This window comes from Galeopterus variegatus, unplaced genomic scaffold (genome assembly GCF_000696425.1).
Source record: "Galeopterus variegatus unplaced genomic scaffold, G_variegatus-3.0.2 Scaffold2410, whole genome shotgun sequence".
In the NCBI taxonomy this organism is placed as follows: Eukaryota; Metazoa; Chordata; class Mammalia; order Dermoptera; family Cynocephalidae; genus Galeopterus; species Galeopterus variegatus.
In genome coordinates this window covers 96184-116855 of record NW_007728521.1, presented here as the reverse complement: position 1 = coordinate 116855, position 20672 = coordinate 96184, and the positions used below count along the sequence as shown (strand labels likewise).

The 20672-nt window shown below is 34.3% G+C and overlaps 1 protein-coding gene across 2 annotated transcripts in view; it reads left to right on the top strand.

Moving 5' to 3' along the window:
- The window catches only part of AP3B1 (adaptor-related protein complex 3, beta 1 subunit), a 254762-nt gene that overhangs the window by 175371 nt on the left and 58719 nt on the right, over positions 1-20672 (top strand). For both annotated transcript variants that reach the window (XM_008581623.1, XM_008581622.1), the window contains exon 21: positions 2551-2657. In XM_008581623.1, the coding sequence (XP_008579845.1) occupies positions 2551-2657 (107 nt within the window). The remainder of the gene's footprint in view (positions 1-2550; positions 2658-20672) is intronic.

Here is a 20672-nt window from a genome sequence, read left to right as displayed (position 1 = left end):
GGTGGGGGTGGGGGTGGGGAGCTAACAGCTCCATTCCCTCCTCCACTCAATATCCACTGTGGTTTTTCTGTTGTATATGTTGATTTTTTTTTTTTTATTGATTATACCTATCTGTGGGGTACAGAGTTGAATATCAGTACCTATCCCCACAATCTGCAATATGTGTTCAAATCAGCATGATTAGTATATTCAACATTATACAATGTAATCATTTTTTGTGACCCTTTACCAGTTTCTCACTAACCCCCCCCCCCCCACTACTTCTGGCGGCCTCAGTTTCGTTCTCTCCTTCTGAAGTTCAACAAATTTCTGTGATAGTTGTCTCTTTCTTTTTCTACTTGTTTATTTTTTTAGCTCCCACTTACGAGTGAGGACATGTGATATTTCTCTTTCTGGGCCTGGCTTATTTCACTTAACATAATTTTCTCTAAGTTCATCCATGTTTATGCAAATGGAAGAATTTCATTCTTGTTTATGGCAGAGTAGTATTCCATTGAGTATATATACCACATTTTCCTTATCCGGTTATCTGATGATGAACATTTAGATTGGTTCCAACTCTTGGCTGTTGTAAACAGAGCTGCTATAAACGTGGGAGTGTGGGTATCCAGACATGATGATTGCCATTCCTTTGGGTATATACCCAGAAGTAATATTGCCAGATCATATGGTAGTTCTACCTGTAGTTGTTTGAGGAACCTCCATACTGTTTTCCATAATGGCTGCACTAATTTACAGTCCCACCAGTGGTGTATGGGGTTCCGCTTTGTCAGCATTCTCACAAGCATTTGTTATTCTCTGTCTTTTTGATAATAGCCAGTCTAACTGGCGTGAGATGACATCTCATTGTCATTTTGATTTGCATTTCTCTGATGCTTAGTGATGTTGAGAATTTTTTCGTGTCTTTTGGCCATATTACATATGTTGAGATTTTACTTAAGATTTCCTTTGAAAGTTTTCTTCTCTGGCAATATCATTTATGGACTCTGCTGTTACTTTTTTTTTTTTTTTCTCCAAGCATGTATGTCTTATTTTTCTTAATTAGGTCTTAAGTTACTTGAAGACAAGGACCATATCTTGAACGTTTTCTCTCCTTTGCTGCGTTGCTCAAGAAATATTTATTGTTAACTTTATGGATTAGTATTTGTTCTGCCTAATTTACAGAATATTGTGAGACTAAAATGAGAAAAAGATGCTTTGGAAAGTGTAAGTTAGTAAATGTTACTTCCTTTACAGTGTGATTTTAGAGTGAGAATTTGTTGGGAGCTAAAACATTTTAATTTATTTCATTCAACAAACAGTTGAGAAATTACTAAGCACAAAAATTAAGTTAAAGTCTGTTTGCATAGACAATTTGTATCATGTAAAGATACAAATTTTGTTACATGAGAAGTACAGTTATAGAAGTTTGTTCAAACATATGTGTAAAACAAGGAAGGCACATCTATGCCGTGTTTAGGTGAGTCAGGGAGTGCTTTCCCTCTAAGTGGTATCTTGACAGGTACAAGTTGCAGGATGAGCACAGTAGAGGAGTATCTTCTAGGCAAACAGAGTATAATAGAAAAGGCACAAAGATATAAAAGAAGATCTTGCGGACTATTATTCCAGAGAGCTAGAGCATAAGAGTGCCTGATGAAACTGGAGATAAGCTGGACCTGAGCTGCCCAATATGGTGGCCACTAGCCACATATGGCTCATGTGCTCTTGAGATGTGGCTTGTATGACTAACATAGTGCATTTTTAATTTTAATTAGTTTAAATTTAAGTAGCTACATGTGGCTAGTGGCCACTATATTGGACAGCAACTGATATAGAACATTTCCATTATCATAGAAAATGCTATTGAACAGGGCTGAGCTAGTCCTAAAAGAACCATGTACATTTAATTAAGGAGCTGGACTTTTATCTTATAGGTGCTTATGATCCTTTGAAGAGTCTTAAGCAGGGGAGCAACACAATCAGATTTGCATTTTTAAAAGATATTCAAACCTACATGGATCTGTTCTCAAATATATCATAGCAGGTTTAGAATCAGTCAAACATTTCAGTCTAGTATATAGCTTTTGCTGACAAAGTATAATTAAAAGGAAGTTAAGTAGCCTGGACCCCTAATTAGTTACAGTGTAGAATAAAATAGAGAAAAGTATTTAAATATCTTAAGACTTCTAATTCAACTGGAGAACTCTCTTGAAAGCAATTTGCTATTCTTTATATTAGTCTGGAAAAATGTTTCTCCACCTTTTTCTTTCAGTGAAATTACTGGGTCATAAATGTTAGTGATAATGTTATGTGATAAAAATTTTCAAAAACTATTACTCAAGATATTTATATGCTTATTTTGTTATAGGATTTGCCATTATTTTTTGAAAGCTAAGACTAATAATTGCTGTGACTTGATCATAACTTGACTAAATCAAGATGTTAAATAGAATTGTCATACATTTATTAACCAAAGTAATTTAATTAGATTTACTAACAATAAAAATGTTGCTTTTAATAATTTGAATTAAATTTTCATGCACGTTTTCTAATTTGAGCCTTTTCTTACAGTTAACCCAGTATCCACTCCGGTTGCACTTCCCACACCAGCTCTTTCTCCAAGCTTGATAGCTGATCTTGAAGGCTTAAACTTGTCAACTTCTTCATCAGTCATTAGCGTAAGTTATTTTTAAAATAAACTAGCTCAGTTTTCATATGATGCCATTGCATCTTTTTTATTAAAATGCAAATAATTGAAATGAATTCTTAGTCTTGAACAGTTTCTCCTTTAACAGCAAGTGCAATTCAGGTATGACCTTTTAATTTTGTAAATAGTTTTTAGATTTACTCTACCCAAACCATTATTTTCTCAATTTATTTGTGTTTATTATCCATATGTAATTATCATGTGTACTTTTTTTTGTGGTACCATTATATATCTGTAACAGGGTTCCTTGTTACATTGAGGTAGTTTATATACCTGAATTCTGCCGTACAGAATTGTTGTCTACGTTAAGAGGCTCTCATTCCCATAATCATTCTATTTCTACCACACTGTTCTTTCACCACAGGCTATTAAAAATTCATGACTTTTCATTTAAAAGTCCAAGATTGTATTTCTCTTTGTGCTATCTTTATACGTATATTTACATGCTTTGGTGTCTTTAAAAATTTTTTTAAATGTTATTTATAGGGTGTGACTTGAAGTGAGACCAGAGGCCTGCCTATCACAAAATAATGCCAAAACCGTCAACCTGTCATAGTATCTGAAACTGCAGTAACTTTTTTTGTGTTTCTATGTTATATCCACTAACTTTTCACTCTAAATCAAGCATGCTGCCTAGGTTGTATAATCTGTGGATATACTTGACCTCCTGTTAATTTGTTGTCAGAAATCTGACACAATAAGAGATGGAATAGTAAGCTTTGATGGGCACAGGTAGCCAGTGTGTAAAAAGGTTCCTAGGGCTGGCAGGGTACTGCAGGGTACCTAATTGATGATCTCAGCTACCAAGGAGCATAGAGCTGCTTCTGCCAAAAGTGGGAAAGAGGAGTACCTAATTCTTACGTATTGTTACAAAAAATTCCTCCTTCAAAGCAAATATGATGTCAAGACCGCACAATTAGATACTAAAAAGAGATACTTGCATTCCTGTTCAACTTTTGTCAGCTGACTTAGAAAGTACAGTTGAAAGCTGTTAAGCTACAATGTTCTTTTTAAGTATAGAATGATATTTCTCTTAACAACTCAGAAATGAGTAAGAATGGTATTTGGGATTTTAGTTTGCCCTTCTTGTTTCCAAAAGGATAAAGCACATTAAAAGAGATGGGAGGAAGCATTGAAAATAACCAGTTAAGTCTTTCATTTATTCAAGTAATAAATATTTATTCAGCATTTGTGGTAGGTTCTAAAGAGAAAGTAGTAATCAAAAAGGCTATAGGGAAGTAGTTATTTCCTAAAAAAAATCTATAGTGAAGTACTTATTACCTTGAGTAGAGCAGGAGGCCCCTAAAAACTTGGTAGACAGTAAGGCAGTGGATAAATAACTTGGGCTCTGATGTCAGATGTCCAGGGTGCAAATCCTGGCTTTGCCACTTACCAGCTATGCGACCATGGGCAAATTGGTAAAGGAAGATTTCTGCATCTCAGTTTCCTATGAGGATAATATCTGCCTCACAGGATCATTGTGAGATTAATGAGATAATACATGTAAAGCTCTTAGAGCAGTGACTGGCACATTGTCATCACTCAGTAAATATTAACTAATACTTTTAAGAGTGCTATGATATGTGATAATGGGCCCTGAGTAGACTCTCATACTTTAGAACCATAAGAAGAATGCAGTTGAGATTAGAAAAGCTTGTAGTGAATTTTCATTCATCACAAAATAATTGAAAGACTTACCACCCTTTTATACTAAGGAAACTATTTATTGGGATGATCTCTTCAAGGGAAAGGAAAGCACTCCATCCAAACTTGGGCAAAAAAGGGCTGCCAGATGTGATGTGGCTGAGGGAAGCAGGACCTCAACACTCACCTCCCAAAGCTAATGAAATGATCAAATAGTACTAAAAAGATTAGCAAGCAGTAATCCAGCAACAACCAAATAAGGAAAGAAGTAGAACTTTAAACAAAGAAAGAGGTAGTCCTTTGCAAAGTGTAAATGAACTGAATATTCTGGCACAGAATGGCATGGCTTCTTTCTCATCATATGCGTGAATCAAAAGAAATGGACTAAAGACATCAGAGGAAAAGAATCAAAGAAAATCCCTTGAAAATTACAACTCCCATGTAGTGTTAAGGAGGAGGTTTTTTGGATCCTGAAATGAAATTCATAGATAGTAGAGTAAATCCATAATTTTCAAGTCAACATGTTGCCCTAGAATGAAAGGAGAAATAAAACTAATTTATAGTAAAATAATATTTACATTGATCTATAAATGCTTAACTGTGATTGTATTCGAAGATGTAATGAAGTGGTTAAATGATACTGGCACTCATGTAGAACTCATGAGTATGGAAGCTATAAATGCAGACTGATATAGATGTGTTATACTGGTAACTTAGATAGTATTGGTTGTGACGTTTCCATTAGTGACATGATTTTTCAAACATTGAACAGTTTTTCTGGATCATAAGTAGTTGCATTCTGGAAAAGTGAGCATATTTAAAACTTTGCAAAAAAAGTGCTTTGTATTTATATGAGGGGGTTTTCAGAAAGTTCATGGAAAGATTTGTATTGTCTTTTAATTCTATTTTTCCATGAACTTTTTGAAGTACGCTTGTACAGATTGTACTATATCCCTCACAAAAGCTGTTATAATTTCGCCTATTATCGATTGATTCCTACTAAGAAAAAATGAAATTATTAACATTCAGATGTCTTATTGGGTATTCATGAGGTGAAAACTTATTTAAAATTACTTAATCCTCAAACATTTTACATACCAGGTACTTCAAAAAGTTTGTGAAAAAATAGAATGAACTATTTCAGGTACCCTTGTATTGTATGGTTGTTTTCTTTGCAGAACATCTGGCATCCCTGGCCTTCACCCTTTAAAGCTACTAGCAGTGTCCTTACGTCCCTCCCACCAGTCATGTTCCAACTGCAGGCATTAAAGCAGAACAGTGTAGCAATTAAAATTACAGGCTCTTGAGCCAGACTGCCTACATTCAAATCAGAGCTCTGCCACTTTTCAGAATAAGTGACTTCGTGTAAGTCTGGATACCTCCCAGTGCCTCAGGTTTTTCATCTGTAAAGATAATACTACCACCTAACTTGTAGGGTTGTTGTTAGTATTAAATGAGTTAAGATGTGAAATGTTTGACAGTACCTGATACATATTAAGCACTAAGTATTTTCTGGTTTTTTTTTGTTTATTACATTATTATTACAACTTTATAAAGGAAATAAAGTATGACCCAAGAAAATTGTGTTATCTTTCTCTTATTAAGGCAGCACATAGATATGCTCAAACATGAAAAGAGCTGAGTCCTACTTTACGGAAAAAAGGGGGATGGGGACACTACTCATTGTTGGAACCAATCAAGGGGCAATTCAAAATAATAGAATCAGTAGCTATGGAAATTATGGCCACAGAATTGAGTATAAATGATAAAATGAAAACAACAAAAGAAATCAAAACTAGAAGGTGAGGAGAGGAAAAGATGTTAATCATTTCATTTTTTCATAGTAGAAAATCAATCAGTAATAATGCAGAATTGAAACAGAGCTTTTGTTTTTGTTTTGTTTTAAATGAGACTCAGACCTCTTAATGATTTGTATATAATCAAAGAACATTTATCTGAAGTTGTGGAGGGTGTGTGTGTGTGTGTGTGTGTGTGAAGTTTTATTTTAGTGTCTTTTTATTTAATTAAAATAAGATTATAATCCCATTCTAAAGGATAATTTGTTTCTCTGTATATGTGTGTTCATCCATGCTTACAGAACTGTCATATTTACCATGGCTAATAGTTATTTTAGGTGGTATGATTTTTGGATGACTTGTTGATTTCTTTTTTGTACTTTTCTGTAATCTTTAAATGTTTTATTAAATACTAATTAACTTTTTAAGACAATAAAATTATTAGTATAAAAATGGGCAAAAGTACAAAAACAAGCAAAATTAATTTATGGTATTACAAGTCAGAATAGTAATTACTCTTAGGGGAATTAGTACTTGTAAGGAAACATAAGAGGATTTTCTGGGGTGCTGATAATATTCAGTCTTTTGATCTGGTTGCTGGTACCTGGGTATATTCTGTTTATGAAAAAATCATTGAGCTTTGCATTTAAGATATGTATACTTTTCTGCATGTATATTGTACTTCAGTAAAACATTTTTAAAAATTGGTCAAACAAAGTAAATACATTATTCATAAAAGAGGAAATACAAATGATAATGGATATGTGGAAGATGTTCAGTAATACTAATGAAAAGATGCAAATTTAAAGAACTGTTTTGCCTGTTTCAGCAAAAATCACAAGACCAACATTCATTGTTGGTGAGGGATACATGAATCAGACATTATGCAGTGTCCCACATGTGAAAATATAAATTAGTACATCACTGTGTTCGGTTTTGTTTTTTGGCAAGTGGCCAGTTTGGGAGAGTACATCATTCTGGATCTGTATAAAAAGCCATCAAAATATACATACTCTTTGACCCAGTAATCTCATGTCTAGATTTTTCTTCTAAGAAAATAACTAGAAATACAAATATTTATATGCATAATTGCTTATAACCTAAATGTCCAGTGATAGGAGAATGATGGTTGCACAAAGTATGGCAAAAACAATTTAAGGAATTTTTTACAGTCATTAAAATGTCTTTATTATGTACCTTAATGAGATGAGAAAATATGGTATAATATAAAGTGAAAAAAGGAATATAAAATATTATGTATATGATCTCAATTTTGTAACATTGAACAATTGTTCTATTTTTAAATTCAGATAACTTGAAAGAGTAGAACAAAGTGCATTGTAGTATTAACAGAGCTTTTCTGAATGATGAGACTATGGATGATTTATGTTATTTTTCTTCTGTATATTTTTCAGTATTTTCCAGATTTTCCTCTAATGCAGATGTAACACATCTGTTATTAAAAAACAATACTTTTAAAAATAGAAATGGAAAGCACATATATGAATGACTAGGATTCCTTTTATTGGCACATCTAATGTCTTTCTGGATCAACACTACTAATTAGTTGGGTGATAGTGTGTAGATCATTTGGTTTTCTCTAACAGAAAACGATAGCCAGGTAGATCTCCACATTTTCTTTTAACTATAATATTCTATGTGTGTATGAACCTAGGATGGAATTTGGAAGTAATGAAAATAGTTACACTTCAATGATTTGAATAGTTTGTAAAAATAAATAAACGAAACATTTTTTAGCTTATATGATGACTTCCTGGTCATAGGCAATTTTTATTTACTTCAGTGGATTATTTAAGTGTATTTGGTATTATATGAGTAGATTTTATTTTTTGAAATTACCAAAATATTTTCAGTGAAACCCAAAGAACTATTCCTTTTTCACACCAAATATTTTTCTAATGAAAATATTTCAGTTTGTTCTAAATCTTTGAATTATATATTCAGAACTCAGATTTTTTAAAAATAATGCCTAATAAACATTATCATCATTATAAGGAAATGCTTTATTTTTTCAAAGTCTGTGATAAAGATGATGTGTAAACACAGCATTTGTTTCAGCCTTGCATGAGTCTAATTAGCAGTTGATCAACAAATGCCTCCATAAATGAGGGAACATTTTAGTTCCTGCTATAGTATTTCAGTGAACAAACTGTGGTTAATTTAATGGATTATTTTACTAGATTATTATTAGGGCATGTGTTTAAATCAAGCCCTGAGTATGCAGAAACAGCAGTCCTTAGAATGTTAGGCTTCTTGTGGGGGTGAAAAAGACTATGGAGGGAAAAGGACGATTTTGTGTGTAAGAATAAATGTGAAATAAGAATAGTTTACTTCTGCTATTAGAAATTTTGTTGTGAAACCCCAATCTCTTGTGCTTTAGATGACTTTTCCTATATTTGGGTCACAAAAACATTAAGGTGAATAAAACAGTTAAAGTTACCTCTGGAAACTATGTTAGTGAATATTTGGCTTTAACTGGTAAATATCAGCATGAAACCTTGACTCATCCTTTGTACTTTTTGTTTATTCTCAAACTAGTTGTATAAGAAACTTTATTAATTTATTCATTTTCTATTAAGATTATGTTTCTATGGGGAAAGTCTGTCCTATCTTACTTAGGTTATATGGTTCCCAAGGCAATCCCCCAAATGCTATACAATTCATAATGGAGGTATAGCACCTATGGTTCTTTAGCACCTAATCACAAGTCAGAAGGTTTTTGTGGGAATGTACGTTTAGAGTTCGAACTTAAAATGCAAAGAACTCATTTAGAAAGTCAGAGTGACATTTTGGGAAATTCATTGAATTTGGAACCCATAGAACTGGTTTCCACCCTTGACTGAGCTACTTCCAATCATTGTGACTTTGGGCAATTGTTTGACTTGTATAAATTTCCATTTTTGAATTTGGGTACTTTCCGTAAACACCTAATTGTGTTTTCATGAAAATCAAATGAAGAAACGGCCTGAAAATGTTTGAATTCTATTCCATCTCTGTAAACCCTGAAATATGGTTCTGTGGCCCTGGAACAAGGGAGAACATGATTTTAGAACAGATAATAGATTCATATTTGAGGATCTCAGGCAGGACATAGAGATTATGAGAGAAAGGATTCCCTCAAGATTAGGATTGACAGAGGATAGAGGCTTGAAGGTCTTTATGTTCAGTAAAAATGTAGGTTTTACATCACCTGTCACATCTATTTCCCTTCCTCCAGCCCCCAAATTGGATACTAGAACTATGGAGAAAGGATAAGTGGCTCAGTGAAACAAAACGATAAAGTCCCTAGGAAGCACCAGGATCCGCAAAACTCTTATTTAGAAAAAAGGATAATTGCTGAGTCTGCCTAGCAAAGTTGGCCATTCTTGTCATGGGCATTTCTAGGTCAGGCAAAAGTCACTGTACTATGTGCCCAAACTGAAAGTTTGTTATGGGATTATAACTCTTTTTTCCATCTCAAAAAATTCACACTAAAAGTAAACATCAATTTGCTTTAAAATGTTTGGGAAAAAGTTTGGGATTGGTTCCATGTTTTTCTCTTCCTTAGAACTGAGGAAAGAAGAAAATTTAATTTCTTGAGTACGTTCAGTGTCTTACTAAGAGAAAAAATACAGAGAGTTTTATTTCTAAAAGGAGCAAGAATGGTACATGTCATTCCTTAGTAACATACTTTCTTAATTATGTTTCCTATATACTTCTTTAATATGACCAGAGCTAGTGTTACAGAAATCAATACTTCCCATAAAGTAAAGAAACAATGGTATGAAAAATAGACTCAGCAGGAATTTGTGCAGCTTGCGTACAAGCATGTCTCTTCCCTGTGTCATATTCTGTGCTGAGGGAAACATTAGCACCTCCTGAACTGAAGCCAAATAACAGCAGGTTAAGCCATCTCTCATCTTGTTCTTAGTCTTAGGGAATTGGTTATTGGGTAATGCTTCCAAGTCTAGCAACTGTAACTCAAGGGTCACCTGAATCAGCACTTGTAGCTTTTCCCTAAACCCTTATCTTATAGCAATCCACTTGTGTCTTGAAACGGTCACGCTATCCTTTACTCCAGCTAGAAACTTATTTGCCTGATATTTCATCAGGTCTGCTCACAAGTGTTTCAAAGAGAAAGAGTGCCCTTAGTGAAATCATTGCTTAGTTGGTTTTGAGCCATGGTAATTCACTCCACCCAATTACCAACAAAGCAATCAAAAGTTTTCCCACCCATCATATTTTCTTAATACTGTTCATCGTGTTAGCCCGGCTTAAATCAAATCTGAAATATGTGTGCTTATTATAATTACTGAATGGTTGCCTATATGAGGGTCGTTTAAAAAAAAAAAAAAAAAAACCTTTGCTATAGGAAGCTTATTTTTCAAATATTGAAAGCTTGTAAAAAGTAGGCTTCTTTAAAAGTTAAAAAGTCTTAACAATGTAAGTGTTGGCAAAAAATGTAGGCATACCTAGTGGGAGTGCAGATTGGTAAAACCACACTTCAGAGAGTAATTTGGAAATAATCAAGTTGAATATATGCGTTCCCTGTAAGACCAAGCAATCCATTTGGATACACATGAAAACATATGCAAGAATGTTCACTGGCACATTGTAAGAGTAAAAAACTAGAAACAAACGTCTATCACTAGAATAGATACATAAATTGTGGCATACAAATACAATGGAGTACTATGCCAGTTGTTACAATGAATGAACTAGAAATACTTGCTAAACATGGATAAATCTAAAAACAATATTAAGAAAGAAAAGAAAGTTACAGAAGTATAATACAGCATGAAGCCATTTGTAGAAAGTGTAAAAATATGTAAAATAATGTATGTAATTGATGGATGCATACATATGTGAATAATGTTTAAAAACAGATGACTGATAACATCACATACAAATACTACTGGTTACTTCTGATGCCAGGAGGAAAGAGGAATGAAATCTGGGAGGGCTACACCTGGAAGTGTCATTCAGATTTATAAGGTTTTATGCATGATGCTGGTTGGGGTGGAGACACTATTGGTTTTTTTGTTTGTTTGTTTTAAAAATATATATTCTTTATACTTATTTGCATGAATTATTTTATATTTTGGTTGTCATAAGTTGGAGTAATAATAAATATTAACTACATTAAAAATCACCTAAATAGTACCATAGATGTCTTCAATTATATTAAGTGCTACTATGGATGTTTCTCTTGGTCTTGGGGGGGTCTCAGGAAGCAGGACTACACATAGCTTCTGCCAGGAGTCCAGGGAGCAGGGCCACACATAGCCCTGCCAAGAGAGTGCAGCGAGGTGAGTTGCTCAGGGCATGCCCTGAGCTAGGGGCTGCCTCTTAGGGAGGGGGGCAACCAGAAACCAGACACAAAGTTCTGGGACTTAGCACATGCACTAAGCAACTTTATTGTCTACAGGCATGTATTATAGATGTTTTAGCCAGCTGTGAGCCCTTCCCATACCTCCCTGTGTCCTAGGCAACTCAATAGGAAGTCTGTGGTTTGTGGTTAAGCCTTGCGAATTCTTGCTGACCTAGTCTTTTTGCATTTTGCATTTCTGCTGACACAGTCTAAGTCCTGGAGAGCAAGAGTGCCTCCATCTTTAACATGTGTTCTCCTTCATTTTCATCCACTACTATATCCTGCATAGATTACCTCATTTGATTTACTTCTCACAACAAACCTAAAAAGGTATTATCTTCTATTTTAAAATTTATATTTTTATTGTTTCCTTCATTTTCTAACTTAAAAAAATTATAATTTATTTTTGTAGTTGTCAACACCACCCAAATGATGATAGAAGCTAAACTTGAATCCAGGTTTTATGCTTCTAAATTCCATGCCTTTTTTTCTGTCTGTTTCTACTTTCCTTGAGAATTATATAAATCAATCTATATAATATGTGATAAACTCCTTAAAATAGTTTAATTATTGAAATGCATTTATATGTTCCTTGCAATCTTATTTACACCGTGATTTACCTGGTAAGTCTTTTTTGTCGTAGGTGGTGCAAACTTAATCCATACTTCATTCTGTGTTTAGTTTTCATAAATTCTCAATCAGAGTTCAGATGAATGGGACTTTAATTCTATTTCAATAAAAATCTATTGTAAAAGAGAAAGCGTTATAAGTCCTATTTCAAAGAATTATAGTTGTAGTAAAATAAAAATTTAACCCTTTAGATTAGATTTTATTGCAAAATTTTTTTTTTTTTACTTATGTTAGCCACATAGTTGTTTGTAGATGGTAACTTTTTTTAAACGTTCAATAACAAGAATTGGCAATATTCTGAAATGAGTTTAAAGCAAGATTTGCCTTTGACAAAACCAGCACAAATGATCTGACTTTCAAGTGGTGAAATACTGTCTGTATTCTTTAGCCCTTGTATTTTGCAGTGTTTTCATGGGTATGACCGATAAAAGGCAGGTAATGACACATTTTCCTTTAATGTTTATGTTGTTCCTAGATATCAGTGAGATCCTCTCGATACTTGCATTCTAACATACATGCAGACTGGAATTATCATAGCTTAATTTCATTTACTTGAAAAATATATTTATTGAACACAGTATGACCAAGTCACTATGCTAAGAATAAAGATAACAGGTTAATAATATATCATCCCTTCCTAATGGAGCTCACAATTTAGAGACTGAAACAGACCAGAAAACATTTATTAAGTCTTATAGGAGCACAGAGAAGGGAACAAGTAATTCTGAAAGAGGGGCTATCAGTACAGACACAGATAGTGATATTTGTGTTGGGTCTTGAAGAATGGCTGAGTTCACCAACAATAAAGAAAAGGGAGCAAGTATTTCAGACACAGGGAATGGCTAGATCATAGACAAAAGATGCAATATGTATTATATTTTTGAGAAATTGTGTACCTAGCTGTAGCTAGTGTGCAAGATGTGTGTATTGGGAGAGAGAGAAGTGGCTACAGATGAAGCTGGTAAAATGGTTGGGAAAACTTTGTGGAAGACTTTGGAAGGAATTCTGAAGATTTTTAAGCAGGTCATTGATAGTGATCAGATCTTTGTTTTATAAAGTCGTGTGGAAGATTAATTGGACAGGAGGAGAGTGAAGGAGTGGCTTGGTGACTGTTTAGATAGCTAACTGTGGATTCCATTTGAATGATTATCTGAATAGTGGTACCCAAGTAACCAAGACAGAAAATACAAGAGAAGGAGGAAAGGACAATGACATTGAAATTTAGTTTGGGACATGTTGACTCTGAGGTGCTCATTGGAACATCAATTTAGACATTTCCGGTAAGAAGGTATAAATCCATTCTGGATTTCAGAGAAAAATCAGGGCCAGCTGTTTAGAAATACACACACACAACCCTCAAAGCCATCAGGATACAGGTAATACTTTAAGTCAGGGAAATAGAAAAGCCTATTCAGGGAAACCTTGTGGGGTGAGAGGAGAAAAATGAAGATGCAATTCTGGGGACCATCATGATTTAAGAGGCAACAAAGGAAAAGGCCAACTAGGAGTGAAAGAAGGAAGTGAATTGTAGAGCGTGATGTCAGGAGACTCAGTTTACTCAGGGAAACAGACAAATCATTAGCGTAGTAAGTGTTGTAGTAGAGAGACAAATCCACTAAGTGCTCCTGGATGACAAAGTTTCTTTAGAAAAGCATGTACATATGTGACCTTGGAACCGAGTCTTGAAGAATAAGTGTTTGTCTAGGTGACTGGAGTAGAAGAGGAATGACATCCCTGGCAGAGAAAATAGTATATGCAAAGGCTTGAGGTGTGAAGGAACTTGGAGTATTGCAGAAACAGTAGTTCATTGTGGCTAAAGTATAGTGTGTATAGGTGCAGTAACTAGGTTTGATGCTTGAGAATTATGTTGGTGACACACTGTCATGGGAAAATTGTAGTAAGGATTTCTTAACTGGTTCTTTTCCAATCTTATCCTGTTGTGGTATATATAGAAAAGCAGTCGTTTTCCAAGTGTGCTCTAGGGTAAACAAGAGAATGCTGAAGAAGGAGGCTGGAGACACCCAGTCCAGGAGCTCCAGCTATCTTGGCCTTCCTCCCTCATGGGGGCAACATCACAGCACACCTCTATCCATTTGTGGCAAATTAGTGAGTCACTAGCTGATGACCTAGGTACCGTAAAGATAGCAGTTTTAGTCCTTGTGGATCACAGTCCTTAAGTGGAATTTAATTTAGGAGGATGCAGGGAGATTCATTAAGAAAAATGATTATGACAGAATATCAAGGTAGTATATTGAAGAATAGTAAATAATTCCATGAACAGTCTGCAAAATAGAAAACAGAGCTGGAAAAAAAAGGTGGGGGAGTGGGGGCTAATCCATTATAATATGCACTTGGAGTTAGCCAAACTTGAGGTGAAGAGCACCATCCTCCAGATGGCTAAGTTGGCCCAAGACTTCTGACACCAACTGCAGGTTTAGGAGTTTCACAAAATCACTCTCAGGTTCAATAGTTTGCTAGAACAACTCAGAGACTCAGAAAAGTGTTATATTTAGGATTACAGTTTTATTATAACAAAAGAATACAAATTAGAACCAGCCAAAGGAAGAGCCATATAGGGCAGATTGTGGGAGGGTTCCAAATGTGCAACTTCTAGATTACCCTACTGGCATCAAAATGCAGCAGTATGAATGGAGTATAGGCATGGTCGATTGAATTGTTGCCGCATGGTTGAACTCAATCTCCAGCCCTACCCTCTTCCTGGAGGTCAGGCTGATGTTAAGTGGCCCAAAGCCCAAACCCTCTAACCACATGGTTGGTGTCTTGCTGGCTTGCCCAGCCCCCTTCTCGAGTTATCTCCTAGCATAAGCTAGCTAAGGTCCCACCATGAGTCACCTCAATGACATAAATTATCTGGTGTTGTGCCAGGGGGCCCACCATGGGTAACAAGGACATTCCTATCACCGGGGGAAATTTCAGGGGTTTAAAGGTGACCTCTCAAGAGCTGGGACAAAGTCTCTCTTTAGGTGAGGCCAAATTCCTTGCTACACATATGCCAATTAAGTGTTTTATTCATTCAACAAATATTTATTCAGGCAAGAATATGAGGTCAAAAATATAGTGATGGACAAGGTGGGCAAGTTTCTGCCCTCAGGGAGTTTACAGTTGAGTGGGAAAATAAAGAATTGCCTCAAAGGAATACAATTACAGTCTACTCGGTGCTTTCACTTTTGTAGCATAGTTTTACCCATTTGAAAATTTCTGCAGGTATGAGTTATCATTATTTCCCTGATTATGAACATAAGCACTTATTTTGTATTCACTAAGCTCCACAGTCCCCTTTATTCCAGGCCGTGTCATTATAGTTGAAAACCTTTCAACATTTAACACACTTCAGAATGTAGATATCTGAACCACTTTTTCTCTCTAACAAGAAGTAGAAGGATAATTTTCACAGTCTGTGCTCTTCATCTTCTGCTTTCCTGGACTTGGCATTGTGGATCATCACGTATCACTTGATGAGGAAATAAAGCATCACTCAATGCCGGGGTGAAGACAGTGGCAACAGCAGAATTAACCAGGTCTGTGCCCGTTGTCATTGGTAGCCAGCATGGAATTTCCTGCGACCAGCGAAAAGACGACGTCCAAAAAGCCTTCTCAGTGATGCCCCCCACCTCCCCGAGGATTTCCAGGCTGAGATAGAGTGCAGGAAATCCATAGTAATCCTGAATTTGGGCAGGCAGAGTGAGGCAAAGAAAAGTCATTTTTTAATATACTAAGCAAATACAGCTTCTAAAGTTAGTTTTTATCATTAGTTCTGTCAAGTTCCTTATGTAAGGAATTTAGAAAATGGGCCAGCAAGTAGGTTTATTATCAGCAGCTAATGAAGTCACAACTCTCCATGATTAGGGATAGAGGCCCTGACCTTGCTTGTGTATTAGGAACCTAATTGGAAAATAGAGAAGAGTCTCCATCAGACCTGCTTTTGGTATGGAGGTTAATCTGTCAATTTTAAAATAATAAGAAAAAGCAAACCATAATTCATGAAGCAGAGTCTGGATCACTCTGTCTGAAATCTACTAAAACAGCATTTGGAATTATTAGGGCAATTGTGCATTGTAATAATGACTGTTATGATTGAAGTTGCTTTATGCTTAGAATTTCAGTTTCTCTTGAGTGACTTTTAGGTAGATTGATACCCCCACCCCCAAGTTGGTCTGCAAGGACCAATTGCTTTGAGGAACATCTTTGTTGAATTTAAGCATTTACTAGTTCATATGGCAGACGTTTCATGAATATGTGGTCTCATTCACGAAAATGATAATGTGTCTGTGATAATTTATTTTCTAATATGGCAGAAAAAGTTAAGGTATATTCAAGCCCCAGGCTAAGAGACAAGTCCAGCTAAGATCAAATTCCTTTGGGTTTAGAGGAGGAAGAAATTAAAGTCAAAATTAAAAATAATTTGGCATTTTAAATTTGGGAAAAATCTTCATTTTTTCTGATGAAAATGTCAGTAGTCATGGAACTGTGATAAAAATAATGGAAAATCACTAGCCTGGGTCTGCTTAAATTGAAAACATTTTAAAATTAAAGTATGACAGTATTTTGTGCTTCCATTGCCTAGCCGCATCCCATCTTATTTGTTATTCAATTCTCTTCTTGGTGTGAGTTGCTTTAATTTTTAAATTAAACTTTTAAGGTATGCCATCCTGCTGCTCGATCTTTTTATTTTTGCACCACTTGGGAGCTCTCGTAGTTATAACAGACCATTTTCATCTCTCCCATTTCTAGATTATTAAAAGGAGCCATTTTTAAAAAAAAGATTGTTATTTTTAGTTGTAGAATTTTTATTGCAAAATATTTTTAATTGGCTTAAGCAAATATATGCCAGTTTTAAGTCCTGATTGGTGTGGATAGTACTCATAATGCTTTGCCAATATTACAATAAAGAGAAATTCACTGTGTCCTCCATAAAGAGAAATTCACTGTGTCAGATGCTAATTATACTTATTGATGAACTAGTAATTGTTTACGGCAAAAAGCCCCAGGCCACCCACAAAAAAACAAAGGAAATATGTATATAAATCAGCAAGAAACCGAAGGATTAAAGAGGTGATGGTAAAGAGAGCCTTGGGACTTTCTTCTTCCTTCTCCTTTGTGGTGAATAGTTCCTTGCACTTGCTGTGGGTTCAATCTTTTCAGAGCTGAGAAAGCTCACTTCCTTCTACAATGATGATTTTTAGCTTTTATTTACTGTAATTAAATGTACTACAATAGGAAATAAGAGGGGTGTAAAAATATAATTTGTCTAAAAAAGATTCATCTTTTATGGCAGTTTTATTTTTCATATCCAAAGTTGATTTAACTTTGTGTGACTGTCAACTGCTGTATTTCAGACTTTGTTGCTTCTGTTGAATTGTGGTATTTTCAGTGAAGAAAACACTATTTTTTAGCTTTATGATATCTTCGATTATTACACATTGGCCAATCATATATTAAATATTACTTAATTATATACCAGCCAAGTTAAAGTCTGTTACCATTATTCCTCTTTAAAAATGTGCCAAATTTTTTTCTGAACACAGGCCAGGGCATGGTATAGGGAATTTATAAATATTATTTTAATAGTATTCAATCTATTAACATGAGAAAACTGACCTATATGGAAAGTGTTATTGTGACACTTGCAAAAACTTTCTCTTCAAAGGAAGAGAAAATAAATTTGGCTGTAGGGTACATGCCCAACTAACACCGAGAAATTAATTTATTACCAGAGCATGGAATAAAAACAGATAAGTATAGTAATCCTAATATTAAAGAAAAGTAAAAACCACTTATCTTAGAATATATCAGACACGTTATTACTCAAATCATTCATGAATGTAATTACATATAGCTTTTATAAGCCTATCAATAAGTGTTATTTCTTTAAATTTGCGGCTGTTCTACATTACTGAATTTCTAAATACCTCTCTTAAATGTTAAATAAGTATTGAAGATCTGCATTACACTTCTGCTTTAAAAAATCAAAGAAACAGAAAATTTCAGCAAGTTCTGCTTTAAAACGCATTAGATTAAGTGAGATTTAAGAGAGATACCAGCCAAATGTAATATGTGCATCTTATTTGAGCAGATCAACTCTGAAATAGTCAAGGAATTATGAGCACTGACTGTATTTTAAATGAAGTTAAGGGATTTTTGTTTTGTTTTTTAGTGTGATAATAGTATTGTAAGTTTTCTTAAAAACAGAAGTATTTTTTAATGAAATTATATCTGGAATTAGCTTTTAAAATTTTTAAATTAGAAATAGAGTAAAAGATTGGGTGAACCAAGACTGGGCAGATGTTGACAGTTTAATTTTTTCATTATATTAGTCTCTCTGCTTTTTGTACATTAAAATTTTTTTCATAAGTTTTTTAAAATGCGTAATTTCAGAAACTCATTTATTACATACTTTCACTGAAGATTTGATGTTCATGCTTCATAGAATGTGTTCTGACACTGTGTCTTATAAATCTAAACTAGTGCGTCAGAGTCTGAATTCAGTTCAGATCGTCATATGTGAAATTTAGGGGACCGAAGTAGATTGTTTCTAAGGTCCCTTCCAACTGGATATTTCTAGAGGTCTATAAGAAATTAAGTGGAGAGACTTCAAATGACTTCAGGAAACATCAAGCTCAGCATAGGGAAAAGGTTGCTTTATCTTTTATATTAGAAATCTACTATAGATATAGTAACACTTGAAGTCTGAGTCCCTGGAAGATAGGACAGGACCTTTTTATTGGCCTTTCTGTCCCCAGTGCTTAATACATAACAGGTGCTCATCAAACATGCTTTGAATGAATGAAATTAATCTTTCCTGTTTTCCAGCTTCATTATCATAGAACCCATTCCTACTGATGTCAGTTTAAATGACTCTATTGTTAGTATATTTATTACATCATTGAGAGAATTATTTCCATCAAGCATATATCTAGAAAGTGGTTGTGCTCCTTACATGTTCCTTTTATTACTTAACATGTAATATTTAAGACAGTAAAATGGAGAATAAGTTATTGCTTTAAATTACTTGACAAAGTATCCTAATAACTCATTCTTTATATTTCTAAAATGCTCTTTTAATTTGGATAAAAGTACAACATGATAAACTGAGAAACTAAAAATATCATTTTGATTTTATTTTCCTGTCAATAGAGATCTCCTAAAAAATTTAAAGCACATCTTTCTAAGGTAACATTTACCTCCTCACGTCTTTAGCAGCTATCAGACATGACATGGGACATATTCATTGACCCTAAAAATTTTCATCAGAATCATGCACTGAAAGGGGGCAGCCCCAACCAGACAAGAGGCTCATTTCAATTTTAACGGCTGTAATTAAAGGTTAATTCACTGAGTCAGGATTAACGAGGAAAGTACAAATGATAGGCAAGCAGCTGCCTTTATAATACAAGATTAGAACAATGCAATTACAATAAGAATTAGAAAAAATCAACTTCCAGAAAGGGTCCTTTAATGGGCAAATTAAATTGTCATCTCTAAACATGAATATATAAGCTGATGCTTTTTAAGAAATCATATAAATTGGTATTGCATATCTAAGCATATTATGCCAGATGTGAAAACAACGGCTAACACTAAAAATTTTCATTATTAGTAAGTTGCCAAAAAATGTATATATCGATATATAGTGTTTTTAAATAGCAAAACATTTTCCCTACTTCAAGCTTCTTGTTTTGATGTTCAGTTATCTTTATCTGAATCGTAATTGATCTTTCCCTTTTCTTACCTACCCCCCACCAAGTACTTATGTTATACCTTTAATCTGTTTTTCTTATAGAGCCTATTCCTAAACTCCTTTCTCATCTAGTATATTAGGAACTTGATTCATGTGTTATTTTCAGGTTCATTATGTTTACAGATTTCATAATTTTTCTTACAGTTTAAGGTCAGTGCTTTATTTTATTTTATGCAGATCATATTACTTTATTTTTTATGTGATGTACCCTTTAACCTCAGGACATTGATCCAAGCTTTTATATGCATTGTGTATTGTTAGAAAACTACTAGGCTACTTATTGTGTTGAACATTCTACACGAAAGTCCCTCATGTAGTGGTTGGCACATAGTAGGACTTTAACAAATGTTATTATTTTAATCTGTTTTTGTATTATTGTGATCGAGCTGTATACTTTGGTTGAATTAGTAGGGTCCTAAATTCTATCCAATATTTACCATCTGTCACAGGATTCAAAAAGAAGTTGTAGACACTCAAGCTTGTAGATGTAAAGAAAATAATTGTCCATCATAAATACACGCTGTGGAAAATTATTTCTCAAAAAGTGAAGTTCCATGAGAGGAGTTTACATTTGTCAATCTCTCTTGAGCTGACTTAGTATAATAAATCTGTATGATGGGGTAAATCTGAGTATTGATGCCTAGAAGCTAATAATCCAGTAGCATTGTTCCTGGAAAAATATATAGTGCCATTTGAAGATTATGTAGCCTGTGATATGCAAAACTATAAGCACTGTACTTCTATTGCACAGAAATGAATTGTAGGCATACTATAGATTTACTTGAT